Below are 22,033 nucleotides of genomic sequence, written 5' to 3'. Positions count from 1 at the left end.
GCTACGGATTGGGTTAATGCCCTGCTGAACTGCAAAAGCACCCGTAGGGGTGTCACTCTGGGTTTATCTCTAGTGAAAAAGGAACACACAAGCATAATGACCTGCAGGACTCTAGTGACACCGCCACATGTTGTTCTCCCTTGCACACACACACCTTTTAGACTTATACCTCTGCCAAGATCAAAACAAGTCTCAGGATTCTGGTAACTTGATGAGCTACCCATCCTGCACTACATTTCACAACTTACTGAAGCTCTAGGATTCATACTGTATAAAAACTTGCATATCTTTTTTGTCATTGACAAAGAGGTGGATAGATGAGGGAAGTATTTTATGCTGTGGCAGACTCTGTACCTCTAATAGTGTGTCAGATGTGCCCCAGATATTACTTTCTGAGAGTACGTGTGCGAGGCAAACCTTGTTAGATTATGCGATTAACGTTTATGCATGAGTGCCTCTGCACAAAAGCCCCATGTCCTCCACACACTCTCCCCCATCAGCTTTTAATCCACTACCTCCATCTTTCTGAGATTTGCTTCAAAAACAAATGAAAGTGACAAAAACATGGCCTTGAGGTTTGCAAACTGTCTGACCAGAAATCAACAGTAAACCACATAATACCAAAAATGAATAAAATGCATAAGTAAAACTAAACAGACACACCATGAATTGAGTGTTTGTTGAAGCAATACAAAACTAAATGCATTTAACTGAATAAGTTTAAGACAAGTCTCTCACTTCAGTTCCCAACAAACTTCACAGTTGTTAAGAGTTATAACTGAATGTGATTAAAGAGAAAACATGGACTCTTTTCTAATGATCTCTGTGTAAACATCACAGCATCTCATCAAAGCAAATCGCAAGCTAAACCCATTCCGGGAGTGTGGCACAGTTTTCCCAGGGTGCCCCAGGAGACTCAAAGGCAGCCAGAAATAGTAGCGAGTACGTAAATGAGAGCATGGCTAGCCTGACGTAACATAGGAAAAACACATGACAGGAAAGTCCCAGTACCGGCACGGGTCACTCTGAGGAGCGTGTACCATGACATCTCAATGTACATTTGCTGCCATCAGAGAGCTAGTAAGAGAATTCTGATCATCAAGTGGCCACGCGGCCGCAAATTTTCAGTACCTCACTACCTGTAGACGACGAACAGAGCAGAAGTAAAGAAAATTCAAAGTGTGACTTACCCAGAAGATGAGGTTGAAGACAAACATCATGTATTTCAGACAGCACAGACAGCCTCTCGCCATGTTGCACTTCTTGAACTCTAGAAGGAACACAAAGGATAGATCCAGATAAAAGACCACGTATTTGCTGCCTTTAGGAGCCTTGTACTTATTACTGCCTTTGTCGTCGCCGGCCACCCCACTCTGAGCAGCAGTTTGCGCACGTGGGCCAGTGGACCCGTAAAAGGCTCCAGCGGTAAAGCCTCGTCCTCCGAACGGCCGTCCGGAGGTGGAGGCTTGGGCAAAGTCTGAGTCGCGGCTGTCCACAGAGGGGCTACGGTGGATAGCAGATTCCTCACTACTTGACTTCTCCATGCTCTGGAACGGAAGCCGCGCTCTTTATTTCATTCTCTATCATGTCTCTCAGAATAGCCCTTGAGCAGAACCTTGAACTTGCGCTCTAGTGCTACAAAAATGCTAGTCTTTCTTTTTCACACAAAAGATCAGGATTAAGTCAACCAGACAGTGGCTTTGCAAAATCGCTCTAGTGGATGTGGCAGCTTGCCCTGTAGCCTTGCTGTAATATCCAGAAGCGTTACTCCCACGGGCAGGTGCACGTTGAGTGTAACTGAAGTTTCAGCAGTATTCCTTCACCCTACGCCGCTCTTTACCCCTCTAAAAGAGTGTCCACCCCCAGCCTGGCTTCGTTCAGCTGCTGCTCGATCCCACACTCCTGCCTGCTGACCTCAGCTGTGCCTTTCCACAAGGAGTTGATGAGTTCCCACAGCCTTCTAACTTCCACCCCCGTTCTCCTCTCAGGATTTTGCGCTCCGAGAGACTCTCTAGATCTCCTTTTACTTTTTTTTTTTTATCCTTGTTTGCCTGAATCAATCACGCTGCTCTGATTTAACCACTCTATGGCACGGCATGCTGTTCCTTGCTCCTCTCTCCTCCTCTCTCTGTCTGTGCTCTCAATCACTGCTCTGGTGCTGATACACGCTATTATCAGCAGCTGCATCTAGTGGGCATTCCCTCCCAACCTAGCGCAAAGCTCTCACCTCACTCTCTCTCTCTCTGCCTGTACTCCTCCCAGCCCCTCCCCTGCCACTCAGACCACCAATAAGGCAGCAGCTACTGGAGCTAGACCCTCCCCTAGCCAATACAGCAGCTTTAATGTGCTTATCATCACTGTGCTTTATGCCTATACAAGTTCAGTGCTGTCAACTGCGCTGACTGGCCTGGGGAGAGTCTGGGAGGGCTACGATGAATTAAATGAAATCATGAGCTGATGGAGGAGGAGTGGGACCGGGGCAAGGCTGGGGGTGGAGGGCTTGGGGGGTTAGATGGGGCAGGGAGATGAATATGAGACCAAGCATGCAGCTGAACATTTGGCTATAGTACAGGACTGTGGATATGTTAATAAAAACAAGGAGATTTGAGTTGCAATAAGTGCAAAAATAAGGATCAGAATTTAATAATTTAACCACTTCGAAGTCATCCGTGTGTTGCATTCATTTGCTAATCAAATATAAACTATGTGATATTTACAGAAATGTTGCAGTGAAATGAAACCTGTGATTATATTTGGAGGTTGATGTGTGACCGGTGTTTACTACTTTAAAACCATTTATCCATACTCTCCCATTGCCGTGTAAGAAGCATGGATAAATTGGCAGTGTATCAGCCTGAGGAATTATAGCACCATTTCAAGCATTGACACTGGATAGTAGCTTGAAGATACTTCAGGCTTTTCTGTGGAACGTAGAGTTACATCTTAAGTACCTGATGCATTGCTGTGCGCTCACACCAAACATGTGTTTTATTTTTATATACTGTAGACTGTAAATGTGCGTTTTCAATTTCCTTTAAAAGAGTTCATAAGTCAAGTAAATAGTCAATTAGGCAATTTAACTTTTTAAATTTCAGTATCTGGCTCTTGTTAGAGAAACTGTGATGTGCTGGCTGCAACTTTAGAGCAAATATTTTAATTGGCAAAATTCCCCATTTGTTTGTAACAGTGTGCATGATCAAGATCATAGACAGTGTTAAAACTGTACCATCAGACCAGTCTTTATGTTCTATCTGTCCACATTAATTATTAAAAAAAAAAAAAAAATTACTTATTTGCCTTTTCTAAATAAATAGGGGGTGTTGAAAAATACCACATTTATATGCCTTCAAACATAGAAAAGGTGACGGAGAGAGAGAGGGGAAAAGGACTGGAACATGGTGTATGCCAGATTCCAACCCATTTTCCTTAGAACAACTAAGAAAACTACCACTTCCAAATCCAAAGAATAATTGTTAACAGGTTAAAAGAAAGTTTAGCTAAACATTATCTCTAAATCAAAAGAGAATGCTAAATCATACAGTGCAGTAAAATAATTGAAAAGCAATTTGAATTAAAATATAAAAGGCTTACATGGACCCAGGTTTGAGTCTGGCCCAAGTCATGTCCCGAGCAGACTCCTCTTCAACCTCATTGTTCATACTTGGATTAAGGGACCCTATAACCCTAAGTATTAACCTTTAAGGTGACCCATACTGCTTGTGCTGCAAATTTTAAAACAGGGTTGTGATTTTTCAGAATAAATGTAAGAATTTTTTTACATTTAAATTAAGGTAGACAACAAAACCTAGAACTAGGGGTATGACGAGATTTCTCGTTGAGGTGAAAAGCTGTCTCGCGATATTGCCATGACAGAGTGTGAGAGTGAAATGCCCGTTCCCTATTCACAGAGTACGCGCAATCGCAAAAGCGAAAGTAAAAGGCATTCAAACGTGATTTCAATACCCTGCATTTTGAAAGCGTCTCCCTGATGCATGCAAATATCTCCCAATATGAAAGCTATCTTAGGCTGGGCTGTGTAGTTGTATCCATCTTAGCTCTGTATCATGTCTTGTTGTCCAAAGAGGTAGACTTAGAGGTTTTTGCAAAAAAATTGGTAAATACCAATGAATTGAATAAAGTAACATTTTTGAAAATATGGCATTTCAATAACTGACTAATAACCTTTTAATTACCATTAAAGTGAAATCGCTGAACCTAAACATAGGAGCCTGATTAAAAAAAAAAAAAAAAAAAAAGAATATTATATATATATATATATATATATATATATATATATATATATATATATTAAAAGAAAACATGTCAGACAGACTTAGAGGCTTTTGCACTTTGAATATTGAGAGAGTACTTTGATTATGGTTGCACTTATTGTTTGCACTTAATAAGACTAAGATAAAACTGTTATTAATTTTTATTTATGATCACATGTGGAAAGGAGTTCAGTTAGGAGGTCAAAAGTTGTAGAAGCTCATTATTCATGTAAAGTATAGTCTGAAGAGACTCAAAGGAAATCATACAGGAAAGAAGCCAGTCAGCTGAGTTTGTGGCAAAACCTTTTACAGTGCTTGTATATTGTTGTCTTTCAATGCATATGATAATTCATACTCGGAAAGTAGTGAACTGAAATGACATTCATTACAAAATGATTAGTTAAATGCACCTGCAGACTATTTTTCTAGTCATGTATATCGTAAAAACAAAAACAAAAATCCCACAGCCTTAAACCATGATATATCTACGGACAAGAATTTCACTGAAACTTGGGGGTGGGCCACAAACAAGGTGGTGTAAGCGACATTTGTAAGCATGTTTTTAACAGAAAATGTAGAAATCTAGTTCACTTTACTTGTCACGCCTCAGAGACTCTGGACTAAATGGTCAGTAGGCAATAATGAAGCATTTCAAGCTGCAAGTGTGAAATGGTTAATTTGGCTACTTAGATCAGCGAATCAGCCAGCTGTCATCGATCGTTGTGTTTCATCACAATACTGCCTCTAATTCACTGTGCCATTTTCCTGCAGATACATCCACCCTGTACCCTGCGTTTAGTAGCATGATTCACAGCTTTAAACAGTTGCTAATATCAATGCTATTGACAGCGCTATAGAAGGTCTTGATTGAAGAATCTGGCTTTATTCAGAGCTGGAAACCCCAAGTGGAAAGCTCCACAGTGCAGAGCCCTTCGGGTTGAAGTCATCAGTCTGCTAATGCCTGATTCAATATCGCCTGCGTCAATGCTGGCACGCAGGCTGACGGGCATTCATTTGGCCACCTCTCAAGCCATCTACTCTTGATTCTGTCCTGTGCAGAGAGCACACGCTCAAGACCACATGCCGAACTCGATACCCACAAGAGACCATGCTTATACTGACTGACAAAAAGAAACACACAAGCAAGCACAATTTCTCTTGTGGGCATGGATGCGCACACACACACACACACACACACACACACACACACACACGCACACACACACACACACACACACACACAAAAGTTGTCTTTGATGTTTGAGAAGAATGGCGGTAGCAGGGATTGAAGGGACTGCAATTTACAGCACTGGCCTAAAGCTCCATAAATTTGTATGGATAGATAACAATTATGCAGAAATCTCAGCACATTTCATTTTCATTACTGTAATATGAAAAAAATTATATAATATTTGAATCTTACAGTATTTATACAGCATTGTTTTACTTATTGTACTGACTTTGAAATATATACATTTTAATTTGAACAGTAAAAAAAAAAAAAAAAAAAAAAAACAGGATAACTTTCCTTGCTTTAAAGTAATGAGATACAGAAGCTTGTTTCCAACTTTACTACTGAAATAGGTGAAACATGAGATAAGAAAACGTTAAATAAATTGAAATTAACCCAGAGCATGCCAAAACCAATTTTCATATGACAGATCAAATTGCTATGGTTCATTATTTGCAGTTTCACAAGGATTATAATTTATGGAACTTCTCAGAGGAGCAACTAAACTCAGCAGTTTAAGGGAAAAAAAAAAAAAAAAAAAAAAAAAAAAAGTTAATTAGTTAAATGTAAGTTACCTAATATACAAAATGTAAAAAGTATAAATGAGTTTCTTAGAATTCACAGTGAAACATTATATTAAATTAAGTTTCTTACTCCGAAAGGCATTCTGTCATCATGGTATTTTTTTACAATAAAATCTGAACACCACAATTACCAGATTTTTAGCATAAATTTAACAGGATTTTTTTGTGTGTATGTGTCTTTGACAGCTTCAAATAACACACATACAAAATTTCAAACATGCACAGAGGAAAGGACTCTGAGAGGTCAAGAGACAAGTAAAGAGAATCATGAACAAGAAAAACTGAATTTACACTGCTGTTCCACTATGATACAATCTTGTCAGTGTGAATCAATGGAGCCTAAATGATAAAACAGAGTGATCGTCGCCTCAGTAGTTTCCTTTTTGACAGTTCACTCCACAAAAGGCCAAACAGTCGGACAAAACAGTGGGGGTAGAAGATACTTCTAAGGCCCACTGAGAACCATTAAAAAAACAATTTCAAAGAGTGCCTAAGTGGATTATTGTAAAGCTACATGGTCGAGTGATTACAAAGACATAAAAAGAGATCGATGCACACGCAAGAACCTTATCTTCACTAACTTAAATCTTAATTTGTTGCTTTCATAAGTTGAATATCTTTAATTGCACTGCATTAGAGATCTGTGGTAGCTTTCCCAAGACATTATCTGAGAGATTAAGCAATCTAATTTTGCTGCAACGAGGATGGAATTGTGTTTAAGTCATCTGCAAAAGCTTTAGCTCAGAAACAAGCTCTAAATTGTTGAGAATAGGGCTGTTAAAGACTCTCCCTGTTGAGATTTGGTGAAACAAATTTGTTGGCACACAATATATCTAGGTTTTTTATACCTAGGGCATAAATATAAATCCAAGCACAGACAAGGTATCACAAAACTGATTTTCGTATGACGCAGACCATTTTGATATGGTTTATTATCCACTTCACATACCTACAACAGATTTTATAAGGATTATAATTTCTCAGAAGAGCAACTGACCTCGGCAGCAGAAACATTCAAAAACAAGTTACATTTGAGGTAGGCAAACAAATAACACCCGGAGGGATAAATTCATTCAAGGTCGTCACATGTATATCACATTCTGTTCAGAAATCCCATTTGAAAGCAAAGGCCAAGAGGTCAAAAATATCAATATCTATTTTTTTCTGTTCATCCTCTATATGATTTTAAACAGCTACATGCGGAGTGGCAATAATTTCATGAATAAGGCCTTGAAAATGCACAGCGAGCTGTTCCAAAACTAGTGTGTGTACATATGCAGGTGTGAAAACAGCAAGATCACCAAACTAGACCACACACCTCTATGAAGAGAAAGACCTCTCTGAACAAACAAATGACTGTCAGACATTTGTGCCTAATAACAGATCGTCTCCGAAAAGTCTGGCAATCGGCAGAGCAACGTCTCGGTAAAGGTTATTATTAGAAATGAACAATCGGCACTCTATTTCAGGACTTCACTCAAGTCACATGTCGATTGCACGTGATATTTGCTGATAAGCCTGGCCTTTCGTGACGTCTGGATAATTTGTCCAAGTACTAGTCGATAACAAGGCTCTCACCCATTATCTACAGAATAAGAGAAAAAGATGGACAAATGTGAAGGAACACATTGGTAAAAATGTCTGCTAGAGAGGGTATATTAGGGGTTTATTATGTGATGAAGTCAATATACTCTACTGCAAAGGGCTGGGTAAAAAAAAAAAATTGATTTCTCGATTTTAATCGATTCTCATTTTTACGAACCAATATCGATTCTTAAATCCCAAGAATCGATTAGTCTAGTCTGTTTTCAGTTGATGAATGAACAGAACATGTAGCGCGACTCCCATCCAATAAATCGCAATCATCTTTGTTACTTTTGATATGAAGCAAAGTCTCAGATTTCAAATGACATCCATCTTATTATGAGATTCAAAAAATAAATACCGTATTGGCGTTGTTTGATGTGACGTGACAGATTGCTGTAGTGCCTCAGTTAAAGAAAAGCAGCAGTACAGAGCGCGTGTGAACATCCTCTCCTCCGCTTTAATACCAGTTACAGCGCGAAATAAACATGACTAAACATCTGAAGGTATGTTAAAATAAACAGTACAACTTACCGAAATCCATATCATGTCTCTTGTAATAGCTCAATCAGTGTTTCAACCTCGGAAAGACAATAAAACAGCTTGCAAACAATGTCACGTAACGTCACATTTACCTCAGAAAAACATATTCAGTGACCATAAACTCATTAATCAGCTAGAAAAGTGAACTCTAGAAAGCAGCATTCTGATATAACTATGCACTGTTACATATTCATTATAATGTTCTTCAATATTTAATGCATGTTTGAATAAATCAGTTATGACAGCCATGATTTAAATGTTTATATTTCAAAAAAACGAATTGGAGAAGAAATATGATTATATAATTCTAAACCTTATTTATTATAAAAAAACATAATTGAGTGTAATTTAAGTGTTTGTATATTTATCAGAGTGGAGCTCACAGACACCAGGATGGATTAACTCAATGGTTTTAGTTCTCAGATTTGGCTCCTTTGTTCTGGAAACCAAAGTGCTTCTGTTTAAATGCTGTATATACAGCGTATCTTTAGGCATATTTGTACCTAGTAAGTTCATTTTAACCTTCAATATTATAGTAAAGTAGTACCAACTGACTCCCATGTGTAGTTTACAGCATTGGTTGAGAGATATACTGATATACTACATCCAAAATAATCGATATCGAATCAAATCGAATTGAAATCGTAATCGAATCGATTCGCAAGCATGCGAATAGAAATCAAATCGAATCGTGAAAATTGTGTCAATACCCAGCCCTACTGCAGGGCATCAATCAGTAAGTAAAAGAAAACAAGATGTTGTTCTTTGTAATGCAGACAATGCTGGTCTGATGATGTTTTATAAATTAAACTATTTGAAGGGATAATCAAATACTAGCACAAGAAAGGACTTTGAGTGAATTTACGTTCAACCAACAAGCTACATTGAGTTAGAGGAACTAAATAATTTGTAGCATAAACACAAATGAATTCATTAAAAAAAAATCTACCAGAGTTGTAGCCCTGAAACCAATTATGCTGCCTTCACGTGCTATCGGAAATGTGATAATTCCCACTTTTGAAGTCTCATCACATTCAAGTTTCTAATGGGAGGGCATCACAGATTCACAGAATCACAGATTCTACGTCTTGGAAGTATGAGCAAACTAAGAATTTTCACTAGAAAATGTCATCTGAACAAGTAACAACTGAGAAAAAAAGGCATTTCAATAAAATCTCTCTGCCAATGGTGATTAAATCTAACGATCTCATAGCTCGCATCATGTCAAACCGTGCAAATTGGTATTACTGTTATACTTTGATCTCAAATTAACGCAATGAAGCAAACACGAATGGTTGCATGCTCGAATTTCCCGCGGAAACCCACCAGTACCGCTTTTATTAAAAAACATTATTACAAGCTTACCGTTGTGAATCGGGCTAAGGTAAGGAGATAGTTATGAACACTGGCTGGTTATGTACATGCTCAAAAATTGATTTTGGATCATTTTTAACCAAACCAAAAAAAAAAAAAAATACGAAATGCAGCTTTAACATGTGTATTAATGAACAAGTAAGATATTACTTGTCACTGGCATTAGCACAGTCATTGCTTATAGAGTCAATGTAGTGTTTCCCTTCATGTATCTACTCTTCAGCACAATGGTAACCACAAAAACTTCAACATTACAGATACTCTTAAATGTCAAACATAGCAGCATTAAACACTAACAGGTCTTTCCCTTCACTAAAAACAATAAATTAACACTTAATTTCAACATTTATTCTCCTTATCCAGTCCTATGCAAAGCATGCTGGGAACTAGAAATCCACAGTCTAAATTCCGAAGTTATCAAGACAATTTCATTACGTTACTACAACTTAATGTTCTAAAAAAGCCAATTAACGCAGACATTTGAGTTTAAATTACAAACGATATTAAGTTGATGTAATGATCAACATTATGTCAACAGAACTCAACAAAATGATGTTTGCAACTTAAAAGGTTTAATTAAAACAATAAATTAGATTTTTTAACTTGCAGTGCAACCATACATTTATTTAAGTTGTGGTAACAGGTCCCCTGAATTACTTTTTAGAGTGAAGAAAAGGTCTGCTTTTTTGTGCTAATATTTGATTAACTTCAAAACGTTTTCATTTGAAACAACGTAAAACCAGTGGTTAAGGCTCTTACAATGGAAGTAAATAAATGGTTAAATAAATAAACAAACAAACAAACAAACAAAACAAACAAAAATAAAGAAATAAATGTGGGCCTATTATTGGAGCTTTATAAATTGTCATTTTAATGGTGAGACCAAATGTTCAAGTAGTTTGGTTGTTTCTTTATATAACTTTTTTTTTTAAATTACACGTTATTTCCAATGTACTGTAAGTGCATTGCTGTAACAATTATTGTTTTAAATGAGGGATGAGCATGAGTTATTTCCTGTGATAATCCACATTATGCCACAAATGCTGTCAAAGTTTGCTGTCATAGCTGAAATCAATGAGGATGTATATAAAAACCTACATCCTCTAGCAGCAGTTATGAAGGGCTTTCCCTTCTGAGTCCTGCTGTGAAACTATAATAAAAGTATCCTTTCACATTGTCAGTTTTGTCAGACAATCTGAAAGAAAATTTCAGATTGTCAGTTTGAAATCAAGTTTACTCCAAACTCTTCAGCAGGCAGTATGACTCCATGACCTTAGAGCTCTGAGCAAACACGAACGGTGCTGGGAGACAAACGACAGGGCTGGGCCTCCTGTCAGCTCCGCGCTGACAAAGCAGCAGACCACACAGGTAGGCAGGGCAAGAGAGAGAGAGAGAATGAATGAAAGAACGAGGGAAACATGGACCCGGCACCTCAATCTCCAGTTTAAACAGCAAACCCGCGGCCCCATCCATCAGCGTAACAGCAGATAAGCATGTAAGAGAGCGAGAGGACAGAACAACCTAAACAAACTAGAGCAAACAAACTTCAACCCGACATTAGCATTTACAGCCTCAGAGGAAACGCCTGGCTTGCAGAACGTAACTGAAGTTGACTTTGTTCAAGCACTGTATATGAATTCTCTAATAAACAAGATGAAAAGCCTGAAGCATGTGTAGATTAATGAGAAAAGCATGGCTTCCCACTTTTTGGTCAAGAGGGACTTCTCATCCCTTCAAGTCAACGGATCAGAACGTCAACGCATAATAATAGTGTCTATGAACAAATTATTCACTGTTATGAATAATTGCACATGAGAAAAATACCCATTGAGTCAAAGATGTTGGTTATTCATTCATCATCAATTTAATTGATGTTCACAGAGCAGATTCAAAAAATAGCTTGAACATTTTGATAAAAAGTGCTATGACACTGAGACGGTGAATGTTGAACAGTGCATATGAACTGTGTACATAAATGGCCAATTAAAACAGCATTGCTAATATAACGTTCAGCCAACTGGTCATTATCACAAAATAAACCCTGCCAGTATCACCCATAAGGGTGTTATTCTGAGATAATGACCAGCTAACTGTATATTATTTGGCTAATTATTTGACTGCTTACCATATAAATACTGTATGGACAAGAATTATTGATTTGAGCTGAAATAATTTTATTATGCAAGAAGAAAGAGGCAGCAAAGTGATAAAATGCTTAAAACTAGCATCACTATATGTAAAAAATTATACAGATTAGTAGTCGTGGAGCCTCATAAGTGAACAAATTGAAAAGCTCATACATCATTTAGGCTGAACAAATAGCATCCCACACTGGAGACTTAATTCAAAATTGATTTCAATGGAGATTGATGTTAGCATGGTGCTAAGCTAATGACGTCAAAACTCTTATTTACAAATATTGAGTAAATAATAGATTTGAAATACAAAAACTATTTTAACAATTCTTTTCAGTATTCAGTTGAAACTGACATTTCTCCCGCTTATTTTTTCACTAAGCTTGTTGCTATGCTTTATTGAATTAAAATTAAGATGCCTACCTTTTGGAATTCTCTCATTTCTCTGGCCTTGTCCACCATCTTTGATTAGTTTGTTCACTGAGCTTGTTGCGATGCATTATGGGATTAGAAGGCAGCATAATTACGACGTCAACCTTTTGAAAAAGCCTTTGCATCAGTAGTGCACATACAATGAATTAAAATGATGCATACATACGATACATAAGATGCACAGAAATTACACATCATTGCACCATAGGCCGCACCCACTGGCAATTTAGTCGCTTAACAGGTGATATTTGCCTACACTGGATGTGAGTGTCACGTCAAAAGCAAATAGAACCCATTATAATCACTGACACTGTCTACACTGGATACAGTACAGATGTGTGTTCAGTTGTTCAGTTCAGTTGCTATATTTTGACAGCATTATTAGGAAACCTCAAACCTGAAAGATTCGGGGCTCCGAAAAAAACATTCGGGGCTCCAGCCCCCTTAGCCCACCCCTAGCTCCGCCCCTGGCTGTATACCTCTGAGGGTACTGCTACAGTGACAAGCTAAATGTACAATCTTTGGAAACTTGAATCTATCGTGGAAGAGTGAAAGAACATCTGCTTTGACGTGGCCTGTTTAAACAGCTTGTTTGCATCTCTGTACAGACTTCAGAACGATCCCAGCGTCGAAAACAAGTGGATGGTTTATTTTTATGGCATCCCGGATCATGTTGAAGGATTATATGTTTGTTCGGAGCATTTTATTTCATCAGCAAGGTACAGTGTATTTAAGTTAGTTGTTATATCATTGTTATATCATAATAAAAACCCTTCAACCGGACCGAACGAGAGTCTTGAGGCCTGCCGCTGCTCTGAGTGAGTGACAGGAGGCGTGGCTGTGTTCAACTGTGGTGTGCGTGAACTCGCTGTCGGAAAGAAGAGAGAGAAAGCGCTGCAGGTATTGGTGTATCCTGCAGAAAAGCGATATTGAACTTTTTAACATATTTTAATAGAGAGATTAGAAAAATTATATTTTGACAGCACTGTTAGGAAACCTCAAACCTGAAAGATTCGGGGCTCCGAAAAAACCTTCGGGGCTCCAGCCCCCTTAGCCCACCCCTAGCTCCGCCCCTGGCTGTATACCTCTGAGGGTACTGCTACAGTGACAAGCTAAATGTACAATTTTTGGAAAGTTTAGGCAGCTCACTAGTTTTTGGATGAAAGTAATAACCAAGAACAAAATAAGAGAGAACATTCAATCTACTGTTCAATAATTACTGTTAAAAAGCAGACCAGCTCAGGCATACTTAAAAAAAGTGGATTATTCGACGGCTTCTTGAAGTGCACAGATGATGAAATCTGATGGAAACAGCACATATTCTTTTCTAACACACACATTATCATGGGACAAGTCAGATTTGTGAAAAATCTGCAATGGAACTGCCAAACTGTCAAAAAGTTAGACCATGCGAAATGGTTTAGATGACCTTCACTCATCAAATTACAACAGGTTCCTGTTTGCACCTGCAGCCTAAAACCTGCTCAGCATGGAATATGGCACTCAGCTTACTTCATTTTATGGTACAGCTGTAATTCATCCATCAAATGCCAGTATGAACACAAGGTTGTTGTCTGCATATTACAGCATTAAATACAAACTGCAGGACCCCAGCTAGAGAAACACTTCCCCCTTCTATAGATAGGCACAGTCAGTCATCCGTTACCCCCCAAGATTAGAGGAGAAAGAGAGAGCGGGTCACTTTTATTTTGGGAATCTGAGAGGGGGGCGAGGTGGATAAAAGCGTTGTGGTTTATGGCCAGTGCTCCCCACCACGTGTGCATCTCTGGAGAGGGTGACGCCGGCCAGCCGGTTCACTTCACCTTTTCCGAAGAACCTGCGGATGCTGCGGTCACAACTACAGCCTATTTCCAGCTCTGCAGCTATGTGATTATACCAATGATCCCTTCCGCCATCGCAAAAGCCTATAAGGGGCAGTATTCCTGTGGCGCCTGTCGGGCAATTCGACACACACTTAATCCTCCTCTGTGTTTCATGGAAACAGCAATAGAAAACACATCAGGAGGTCTGGAGATAGAAACACAAATGTCCGCACAGGGACTGGAAACCAATGGGGAAGTTTTGTAAATCGAGCTTATCAAGAAAAGAAGCTGTCTATAGTTATTGCTTACTTCTGCTGAAGGTGGAGTCTAGAAGCTTTGGAGGTAGGCATGGTGCCCATTGGCTCCAGCCTCATCTTTGAAGTTTGCGGGGGCATTTTAACATGCAGTTCAATGAAAGCAGCTGGGCTGTCGGAACCGGAGCTGCTGATACAGCTCCTCGAGGTCAAAACCGTTATAACAATACATCACTGCCTCTGCAACTATGGATGCAACGCAGCAGGGAAGGCTTGTGGCTTACCACTCTTTTATCTAAAGCTCTATTATATGGAGGATTTATGTGTCCGTTCATTAAGCTCACCAGAATTAGTGTGGATAAGGATTCATGCTTCTAGGTAAAAGGGAAATATAGATCAGACTCAAGACGGCAGATGCTATAGGGTCATTCCGTGTCAACTCAACCCTGGCTAAAATTTTTGATTTTGGTAATATTTTTTTTCTGTAGAGAGACAAACATAAATAGTGATGAAAGCCAAAATATTAAATGTCACAGATGTACATTTACTGAGTAATCCACTTTTTTTTTTACAAGTAAAAAATAGTCCTCTGAGTCACTGTAGTTCATATTCAGTTAAGCGGCTGAGCCATCCTAAAAGAAAATACTGGCCCTCATGTATTTTAAAGAGTGTCTTCTTTCTCAGATGCACTTTATATTTTATGCTTTCATTGTTTATAAGAAGTCTTCACTTCAAGCCATCCATTTTGTGCGTGTGTGTGTCTATATCACACTTGTGGGCATAAAGTTAGGTACTTCTATGGTCTTCCTGGTATCATTATGAAACTTTCAAGGATTAGTTCACTTTCAAATAAAATTTTCCTGGTAATTTACTCACCCCCATGTCATCCAAGATGTCCATGTCCTTCTTTCTTCAGTCGAAAAGAAATGAAGGTTTTTGATGAAAACATTCCAGGATTATTCTCCTTATAATGGACTTCAATGGCCTCCAAACGGTTGAAGGTCAAAATGATAGTTTCAGTGCAGTTTCAAAGGGCTTTAAACGATACCAGACGAGGAATAAGGGTCTTATCTAGTGAAATGATCGGTCATTTTCCCAAAAAATGTAAATGTATATGCTTTATATAAACAAATGATCGCCTTCCAAATGCTTCCGCCAAAACCGTACTTTCGTGTTCTTCAAAAAGCTTACGCTGTATGTCCTACGCCTTCCCTATTCAACTTACAGAAAAAATGTAACTGCCGCTGCGTTCGTTCCGTAAGTAGAATAGGGAAGGCGTAGGACATACAGCGTAAGCTTTTTTTTATTGTTTAAAGCCCTTTGAAGCTGCACTGAAACTGTAATTTTGACCTTCAACCGTTTGGAGGCCATTGAAGTCCATTATAAGAAGAATAATCCTGGAATGTTTTCATCAAAAACCTTCATTTCTTTTCGACTGAAGAAAGAAAGACATGAACATCTTGGATGACATGGGGGTGAGTAAATTATCAGGAAAATTTTATTTGAAAGTGAACTAATAGTTTAAGACTTGTAAATAAGGTTTAAAGTAAAGATGAGCATCACAATGTCTTCTGGGAAAACCATTATGAGCGCTATAGTTATCAAACTTCACATAGACATAATTACCACATTCCAAGCTACTTCACAGCTAATGAAACATTAAATTACTCATTATTTTGACCACTTTAATGATTATTAAGCTATGCTAACCAGGAGGAAATTAGCTTGAGAAGAGCACAAGAGACAAAAGTCATTGGTGTCAGGGATGTAAACCCACCAGCTGGCCCACCCAGCATCGCAATATGGCCAGCTCCCTGTAGTTCAGCTGGCTTAAGACCAGAGACTCAATCTATGGCAGACGATAGGTCCTATGTTGGATCGTCCACTGTTTACCGAGGCCCAATGAAGCCGTTCGGGCCTTTACGGGGTCCAAAGAGGGCTGCAGATGGCATGGAGGGCCGAGAAGGACAGGCAGTGAAGCCTAACATCACGCCCCAGAAACCTTCAATTCGGATTAGCATCGGTGAGTCCATCCAATGGAGGATTAGAGATTCTCTCCAGGGATAGAGCCAAGCTTCAACAATCAAGATGGCCTTACCTTGAATAAACTCAAAAACATTCCACAATGAAACAAACTCAAAGTTTGTGCTTTTCAAAGTCAACTTGGAGAAACATCTAACTCTCAAAAGCTGGTTTTATCAATCTCAAAAGTTAAAAAAAAGTAAATATTATCACAGGTTAAATGTATTGAAGCACTAATAAGCAGATACCCCAAATTCCCCTTATGATGTCTTCATGTTTTCCTACAGTAAACATTTCAATGAAAACTGCAACAGATTTTTCACACCCACCTCCACAACAAGCCTGTACATATGTTAACACAAAAACCATTTAGTTGTCACTGATACTAATGAGCGTGTTCTACAAACATGTCAAACTCAAGGTTCACACAACATCAGCATATAAACAAAAGTGATGACATTATTAATGAGTCTATTGACTTTGAGTAATCACTATAAGGAGTTTGGAAACATTACTTGGCTCTCTGTTGAAAAAGCCTTTCCTGTAGTCAGATACCTTTGTCTGCATTCAGAAGGGTATTTCAAATTATTCTCAACATAATTAATAATATGCCTGATGCTATGCAACTACAACAGACTGTAAAATGATTTTACATCTCTGGCATACTGATCGCTGCATATGGAAATGCAAGACTAAATTTCAATATTAGTTTTGCAATGTGCGTTGCATGTATAAACTGCATCTGCATCTGTTTCCACCTCGTATTAAGATGCGTTTTAGTCGATCAGATCACAAGTGGATGATGCTAAATACAGGTGGAAATGGCGTCTAACATGTTTTAACCTTGTCCACTTTCGACCACTTCCAGAGGTAGTCGAAAATGCATTCGACCGGATTGCTTTCATGTGGTTGAATGTGTTCGAACAGCCGCAAAAGACCGCCTACTGACCTAACGCATAAACATTATAGGAAGCGCGCTAAACCAGATGGGATTTAAACTTTGTCGGCTGAAGACCCAAATTTGTTTTGAAGATGAAAAATGTACCAAACACAATGTTCTCTCATCATTCCTGATTTCTAACATGCACTCACAGCGTTCGGCGTGGTCTTGCGGCTGTAGAAACGAAAGCTGATGCTCTCTGTATGTTTTCCGTCCTCTCTGTGCGTGTTCAAATGTAAATTCTACAAGCTTATTTTGTACATTAGATAAAAACCCATACATTTACCCACCCATAGACCCTCCCCTCGAAAAATCAGTTTGAAAGTGAACAAAAGAGATTAATTAAAACACCAGGTGTAAACGGGTATGTCTGCCTTGTCTACTTGTGATCAAATCTACCAAAACGCATCTTAATACCAGGTGGAAACAGGGCCTAAAGTCATGCCACAACTATCATATGTGAACACCACCAAAAAATCCTACTTTTCTTTGCATTTCAGGAATTTCCATGTCAAGTGTTTTAATAAAACTATCATGAGTTATTTGTATTTATGAACTAAATTGTACAGCTGATGAAAAACAGCTAAAAATTTTGGCTAAATGATGTGACTGAAAGCAATTTTTTGACAATTTATGAAGTGACAGGCTTACATGAAACAAATTTTCTCTGTGGCATCAGAGGAATAATAATATCATTCTATTCTGACTAAAATCATCTGAACATACATCACGCCACATTACAACTTCCGAACTCTTAAGACTAGGAGGCAGCATAAGAGACAAAAGCAGCTGCAAACCAATGCGCAGACACCTGCTGACAGCTGAAATACATTAGAAAGGCCAATAGCACATATAATGTCTTCTGCATACATTGACACCATCATTCTATATCTTGAGCAACAGTGATGTAGATGAGGTCTGATAGATCACCGCAAACTTCAGAGACATGTGTGCACAAGGAAAAATATTCAAGCTTTCTTTGCCCAGATACCATCTTTTTTAAATCACTCTCTAGAGGCACAAATCCTCACTCAAAATGATTTATAGGCAAAGTATAACATTCCCGCAACCCACTGGCTACGGATTACAATATCTGCCTCCCATGTGTAAAAATCATCATCTGTGTCATGAAAAATTAAGCCAGTTAGAAGGAAAAAGTGTGTTTCAGCCAAGCTATCGTCTGTGTTTGATTGTTCGAGTCATAGCTGGAAGTTTAATTTCACGCAGTCGATCTTTTGCCATAAAAATGGCTTCAAGGTGGGGCTTAAGTAACAGGTTGCAAAAAACAGACCCTCGAGTTAAGAGACATCAGGCATTTGCTCTTTTCATATATTCTCAGACAAACATCCTAGATGTGAGTATGTGTGTGATAAGGGAAGTGAAGCAGGATAAGCTTTCTTTAGGTTGAGAGTCACATTGCTCTCTTATAAAATGCTCTCTTGACTCTGCTGCATGAGTGTGTTATATTGCTGGACATGATGGCTGGGTGATAAACTGAATATTTATAATATATTCAAAATTATATTATTACTAATATAAAATTTACATTGTGACTGTGAAAATGAATTTAATGCATTATTTATTTGCCCATCACATTTCCTAACATGTGGCAGTTGACTAGGTTCATGCTGAGTTATGATTCATGCTTATGACAGCATAAAGCATTTTTAATAAAATTTTTCATTTAAGCCGCATGATCAAAAATGGATTTCTCTAAATTTCTGCTCTTGGGCTGTCCTATTCAATGAATTAGTTCTTTTAAAATGAAAATAAATAAATAAGTGAATTAAAACATATTAGCAGCGTTTTCACACCTGGCTTGTTTGGAGCGTTTATTTCGGAACCTGGTGCATTTTCCTCCTTATTTCGGTTCGTTTAGGCATATATGAAGACAGCAATCACGCTCGGATCCATATATACAGTATATATATATATACTGTCTATTCTGACTAATATATATATATATATATATATATATATATATATAATTAATATAGGTCTATATTTCATTTATCACTTATGACGGCTGCATTCGTATAAGTGTTTGTCAGTCCATCTTGATGGATGACGCAGAGGAAACTCTTACCAATAAGAGGAGTTTTACTTGCATGTGACTTGCATAAACACATTTTGGTACGCTTTGAATTGTTGAACTGAACCAAGAAGAAAATGCAAAATTGTAACAAATTAAGTCCCTGTTTTGGAACAAAGCATACAATCTAAAGGTCTGAAAACGCCCTAAAACAACAGATCTTAAATACAAATTCTTTACTAAAACTACTCTACAAGAATAGCTGTTCAATCCACATTATGGCTGTTCTGATTGCAGAAACTGTAAAATGCATAAATACATAAATATTTAGATATATTATAAGCATTATCAAAAGGCTGAAACACATGACATAATGAAGCAACATAGCCTTAGCCTTAGTGGAGATGATGCTTAAAGCACAAGGTTCAAACCCAGCATCCTCACAATTAGAAACAAGATACCGGGTTGTGCTCTCAACCTGCCCACAGAGGTGATGTATTTTTAATGCCCTCCAGATCCTCTACCCACATTGACCTTCAATAAAATAAAAAAACATCTCCAGCTAATCTCCACTACTCCACATTAAGAAAACATGGGGCTTGTTTACACATGAGTGCATGTATAACGCTTTGCTCTGGGCCTGAAATATTACAGTTTGCAGTAAATATTGTCTAAAAGTGCACAACCATTGGTTTTATGGAGAACCGCAGTATAATAGAGCACCCACCAGCCATGGCAATTTAGAAGATGCCTCACAGATAATCAAGAGTATGTGAGTGTGTGGACTCACTGAGCTATTCAAGGGCAAAACCGAGGTTAATTAAAATCAGAAAAAACAGGGTTTTTTTTTTTTATTATAAAGATGCAAAAAGTTTTATAGTAACTGTACAAGAGAACTTTTTCAATCTTTATTAAAAATAAGTAACTTAAGCAAGTAAATAAATTAAGAGTTCAGATGCAAAAGCCGCTAAACGCCACTTCTGTCAAAAATGAGAAAATGATTTTGAGGGAATGCTCTCCGCACATAGTATTCGTTCATCAAATATCAGCATCAGCCCATTTGAAAATACCAGTTCGTTGGCAGAAACTGCTAAACGCCACATGTCGAAACCCTCTAAGTCCATAGAAGAACCAATCGGAAGGGGCAAATCGAATCAAATGATTTCATGATGAATGACGGTGTGCATATGAGGCAGCTTTCAATTGCAGAGCTGCAAGTTTTTATCATGTTTTGTCCATTGTTACAGTGGCAATGACAGAATTTCACGAGTAGCAAGTAAACACAACAATGTTCCTTTTTCTGATGTAAAACGGACAGTAACGGATGTTTTACTATGTCTTGTTGTCCAAAGAGGTGGACTTAGAGGTTTTTGCAAAAAAAAAAAAAAAAAAAAGCACACATGGACATGGTTTTGCAGCAAGTTTGTTAAATACCAATGAATTGACTAAAGTGACATTTTTGAAAATAAGGCATTTCAGTAACTGACTAATAACCTTTTCATTGCCATTAAAGTGAAATTACTGAACCTAAACATAGGAGCCTGGTAAAAAAATGCTAATTTGAAAGAAAACACGTCAGACGGACTTTTTTGCATCTGAACTCTTCAAATAAATAAAATAAAACTAATAAATAGATTGTATACACATTAAAACATTATAAATGTCCACATTTAGATAAGACAAATAAATGTGTGTGTGTGTGTGTGTGTGTGTGTGTGTGTGTGTGCGCAACCTGTAGTCTTGCATAGTCAGCTCAGTAATTCCACTCTAGTTCTAGATGTCTGCTTTGGGTCCCTTGGCTCCAGGATGTCTGCAACTCCTTGCTATTCCTGATACTCCACAGGTGTGTGCGTGTGTGTGCGTGCGTGTGCGTGTGTGCGCGCTTGTGTCTTATTGGGCATCTATAATCAGGAGCCTTCGATTACCTTTTTATTATGAGCCGTGTGAGGTGATTTAGCAAAAGCGCTGCATGAATTTCATGATTTATAGTTTCCTTGGCTTCCGTGTGACCTTAAAAATGCACCCTAGAACACTGACAGAAGCATAAAACAAAATTCAAGGGGAAAAAATACATATGTTGATGCATAGTCTATGAATGACAAGGACGTGACGGAACTGCGTCTTCAATTCAGGGTCTATTCATTCAAGGCCTTGTTGTCTTTAAAGGTCCGTCGTTATAATATTAATCTTTAAAGCCGTTTTGCGATGCTAATTATGCCAAAACCTCCATTGTTCAAGGTGACGTGTTGCTCAAGGTGAAGTGCCCTCATTTCAAACTCTGATGGTATGACAGAAGGAGCTTCATAATTACCCGTGATAAAAAAGCCAGGACTGAGTCACAAGGTTAAGGGATTTCAACATGTATTTGTGTGTGAATAAAATACTGCAGGCATTTTGGAACAAAAACAAAAGTAAAAAGCGAACAGGACTTAAAGGTCAAGCTAAAGAAGCTGCGCCTGTAAAAGCTGCGACGTCTGCACTCCTTCATACTCACGGCTTCGTTTTGTGTTTGGTGGCGACATTTCCACTTATTGTCATGTCTTTCCTCCTCAAGTCATATTTCATGGTGTTCCAACTAAATCGCCAAGGCCACAGAGTGTGGAACACACCTTGATTGAATTCTCTTTAAAGTCTGCTGACAGTGCAGAGAGAGAACGAGGAAAAGAGGATGAAAATGAAAGTGAAAGAATCCTCAGAAAAACCACCAGAGGAGTAACACTAAAAAGAAATACTGCCTAATCTGTGAAGCAGGAAATTGTTTTTCACGACACATGTTGAAACTGAAGATCAATCAGTGGGAGACCCCCA

The 22,033-nt window shown here is 38.3% G+C and overlaps 1 protein-coding gene across 4 annotated transcripts in view; it reads right to left on the bottom strand.

Moving 5' to 3' along the window:
- The window catches only part of tspan9a (tetraspanin 9a), a 230,514-nt gene that overhangs the window by 92,948 nt on the left and 115,533 nt on the right, over positions 1-22,033 (bottom strand). For 3 of the 4 annotated variants that reach the window (XM_051870807.1, XM_051870806.1, XM_051870808.1), the window contains one exon: positions 1,191-1,270. In XM_051870807.1, the coding sequence (XP_051726767.1) occupies positions 1,191-1,253 (63 nt within the window). In that variant the 5' untranslated portion in view covers positions 1,254-1,270. Of the gene's footprint in view, positions 1-1,190; positions 2,474-22,033 lie in introns of those variants that run through there. The other variant, XM_051870805.1, reaches the window with a different exon arrangement.

The sequence above is a fragment of the Ctenopharyngodon idella genome, chromosome 18 (genome assembly GCF_019924925.1).
Source record: "Ctenopharyngodon idella isolate HZGC_01 chromosome 18, HZGC01, whole genome shotgun sequence".
NCBI lineage: Eukaryota > Metazoa > Chordata > Actinopteri > Cypriniformes > Xenocyprididae > Ctenopharyngodon > Ctenopharyngodon idella.
Note: the sequence above shows the minus strand (reverse complement) of the source record. Positions and strands in the feature narration are given on the sequence as shown.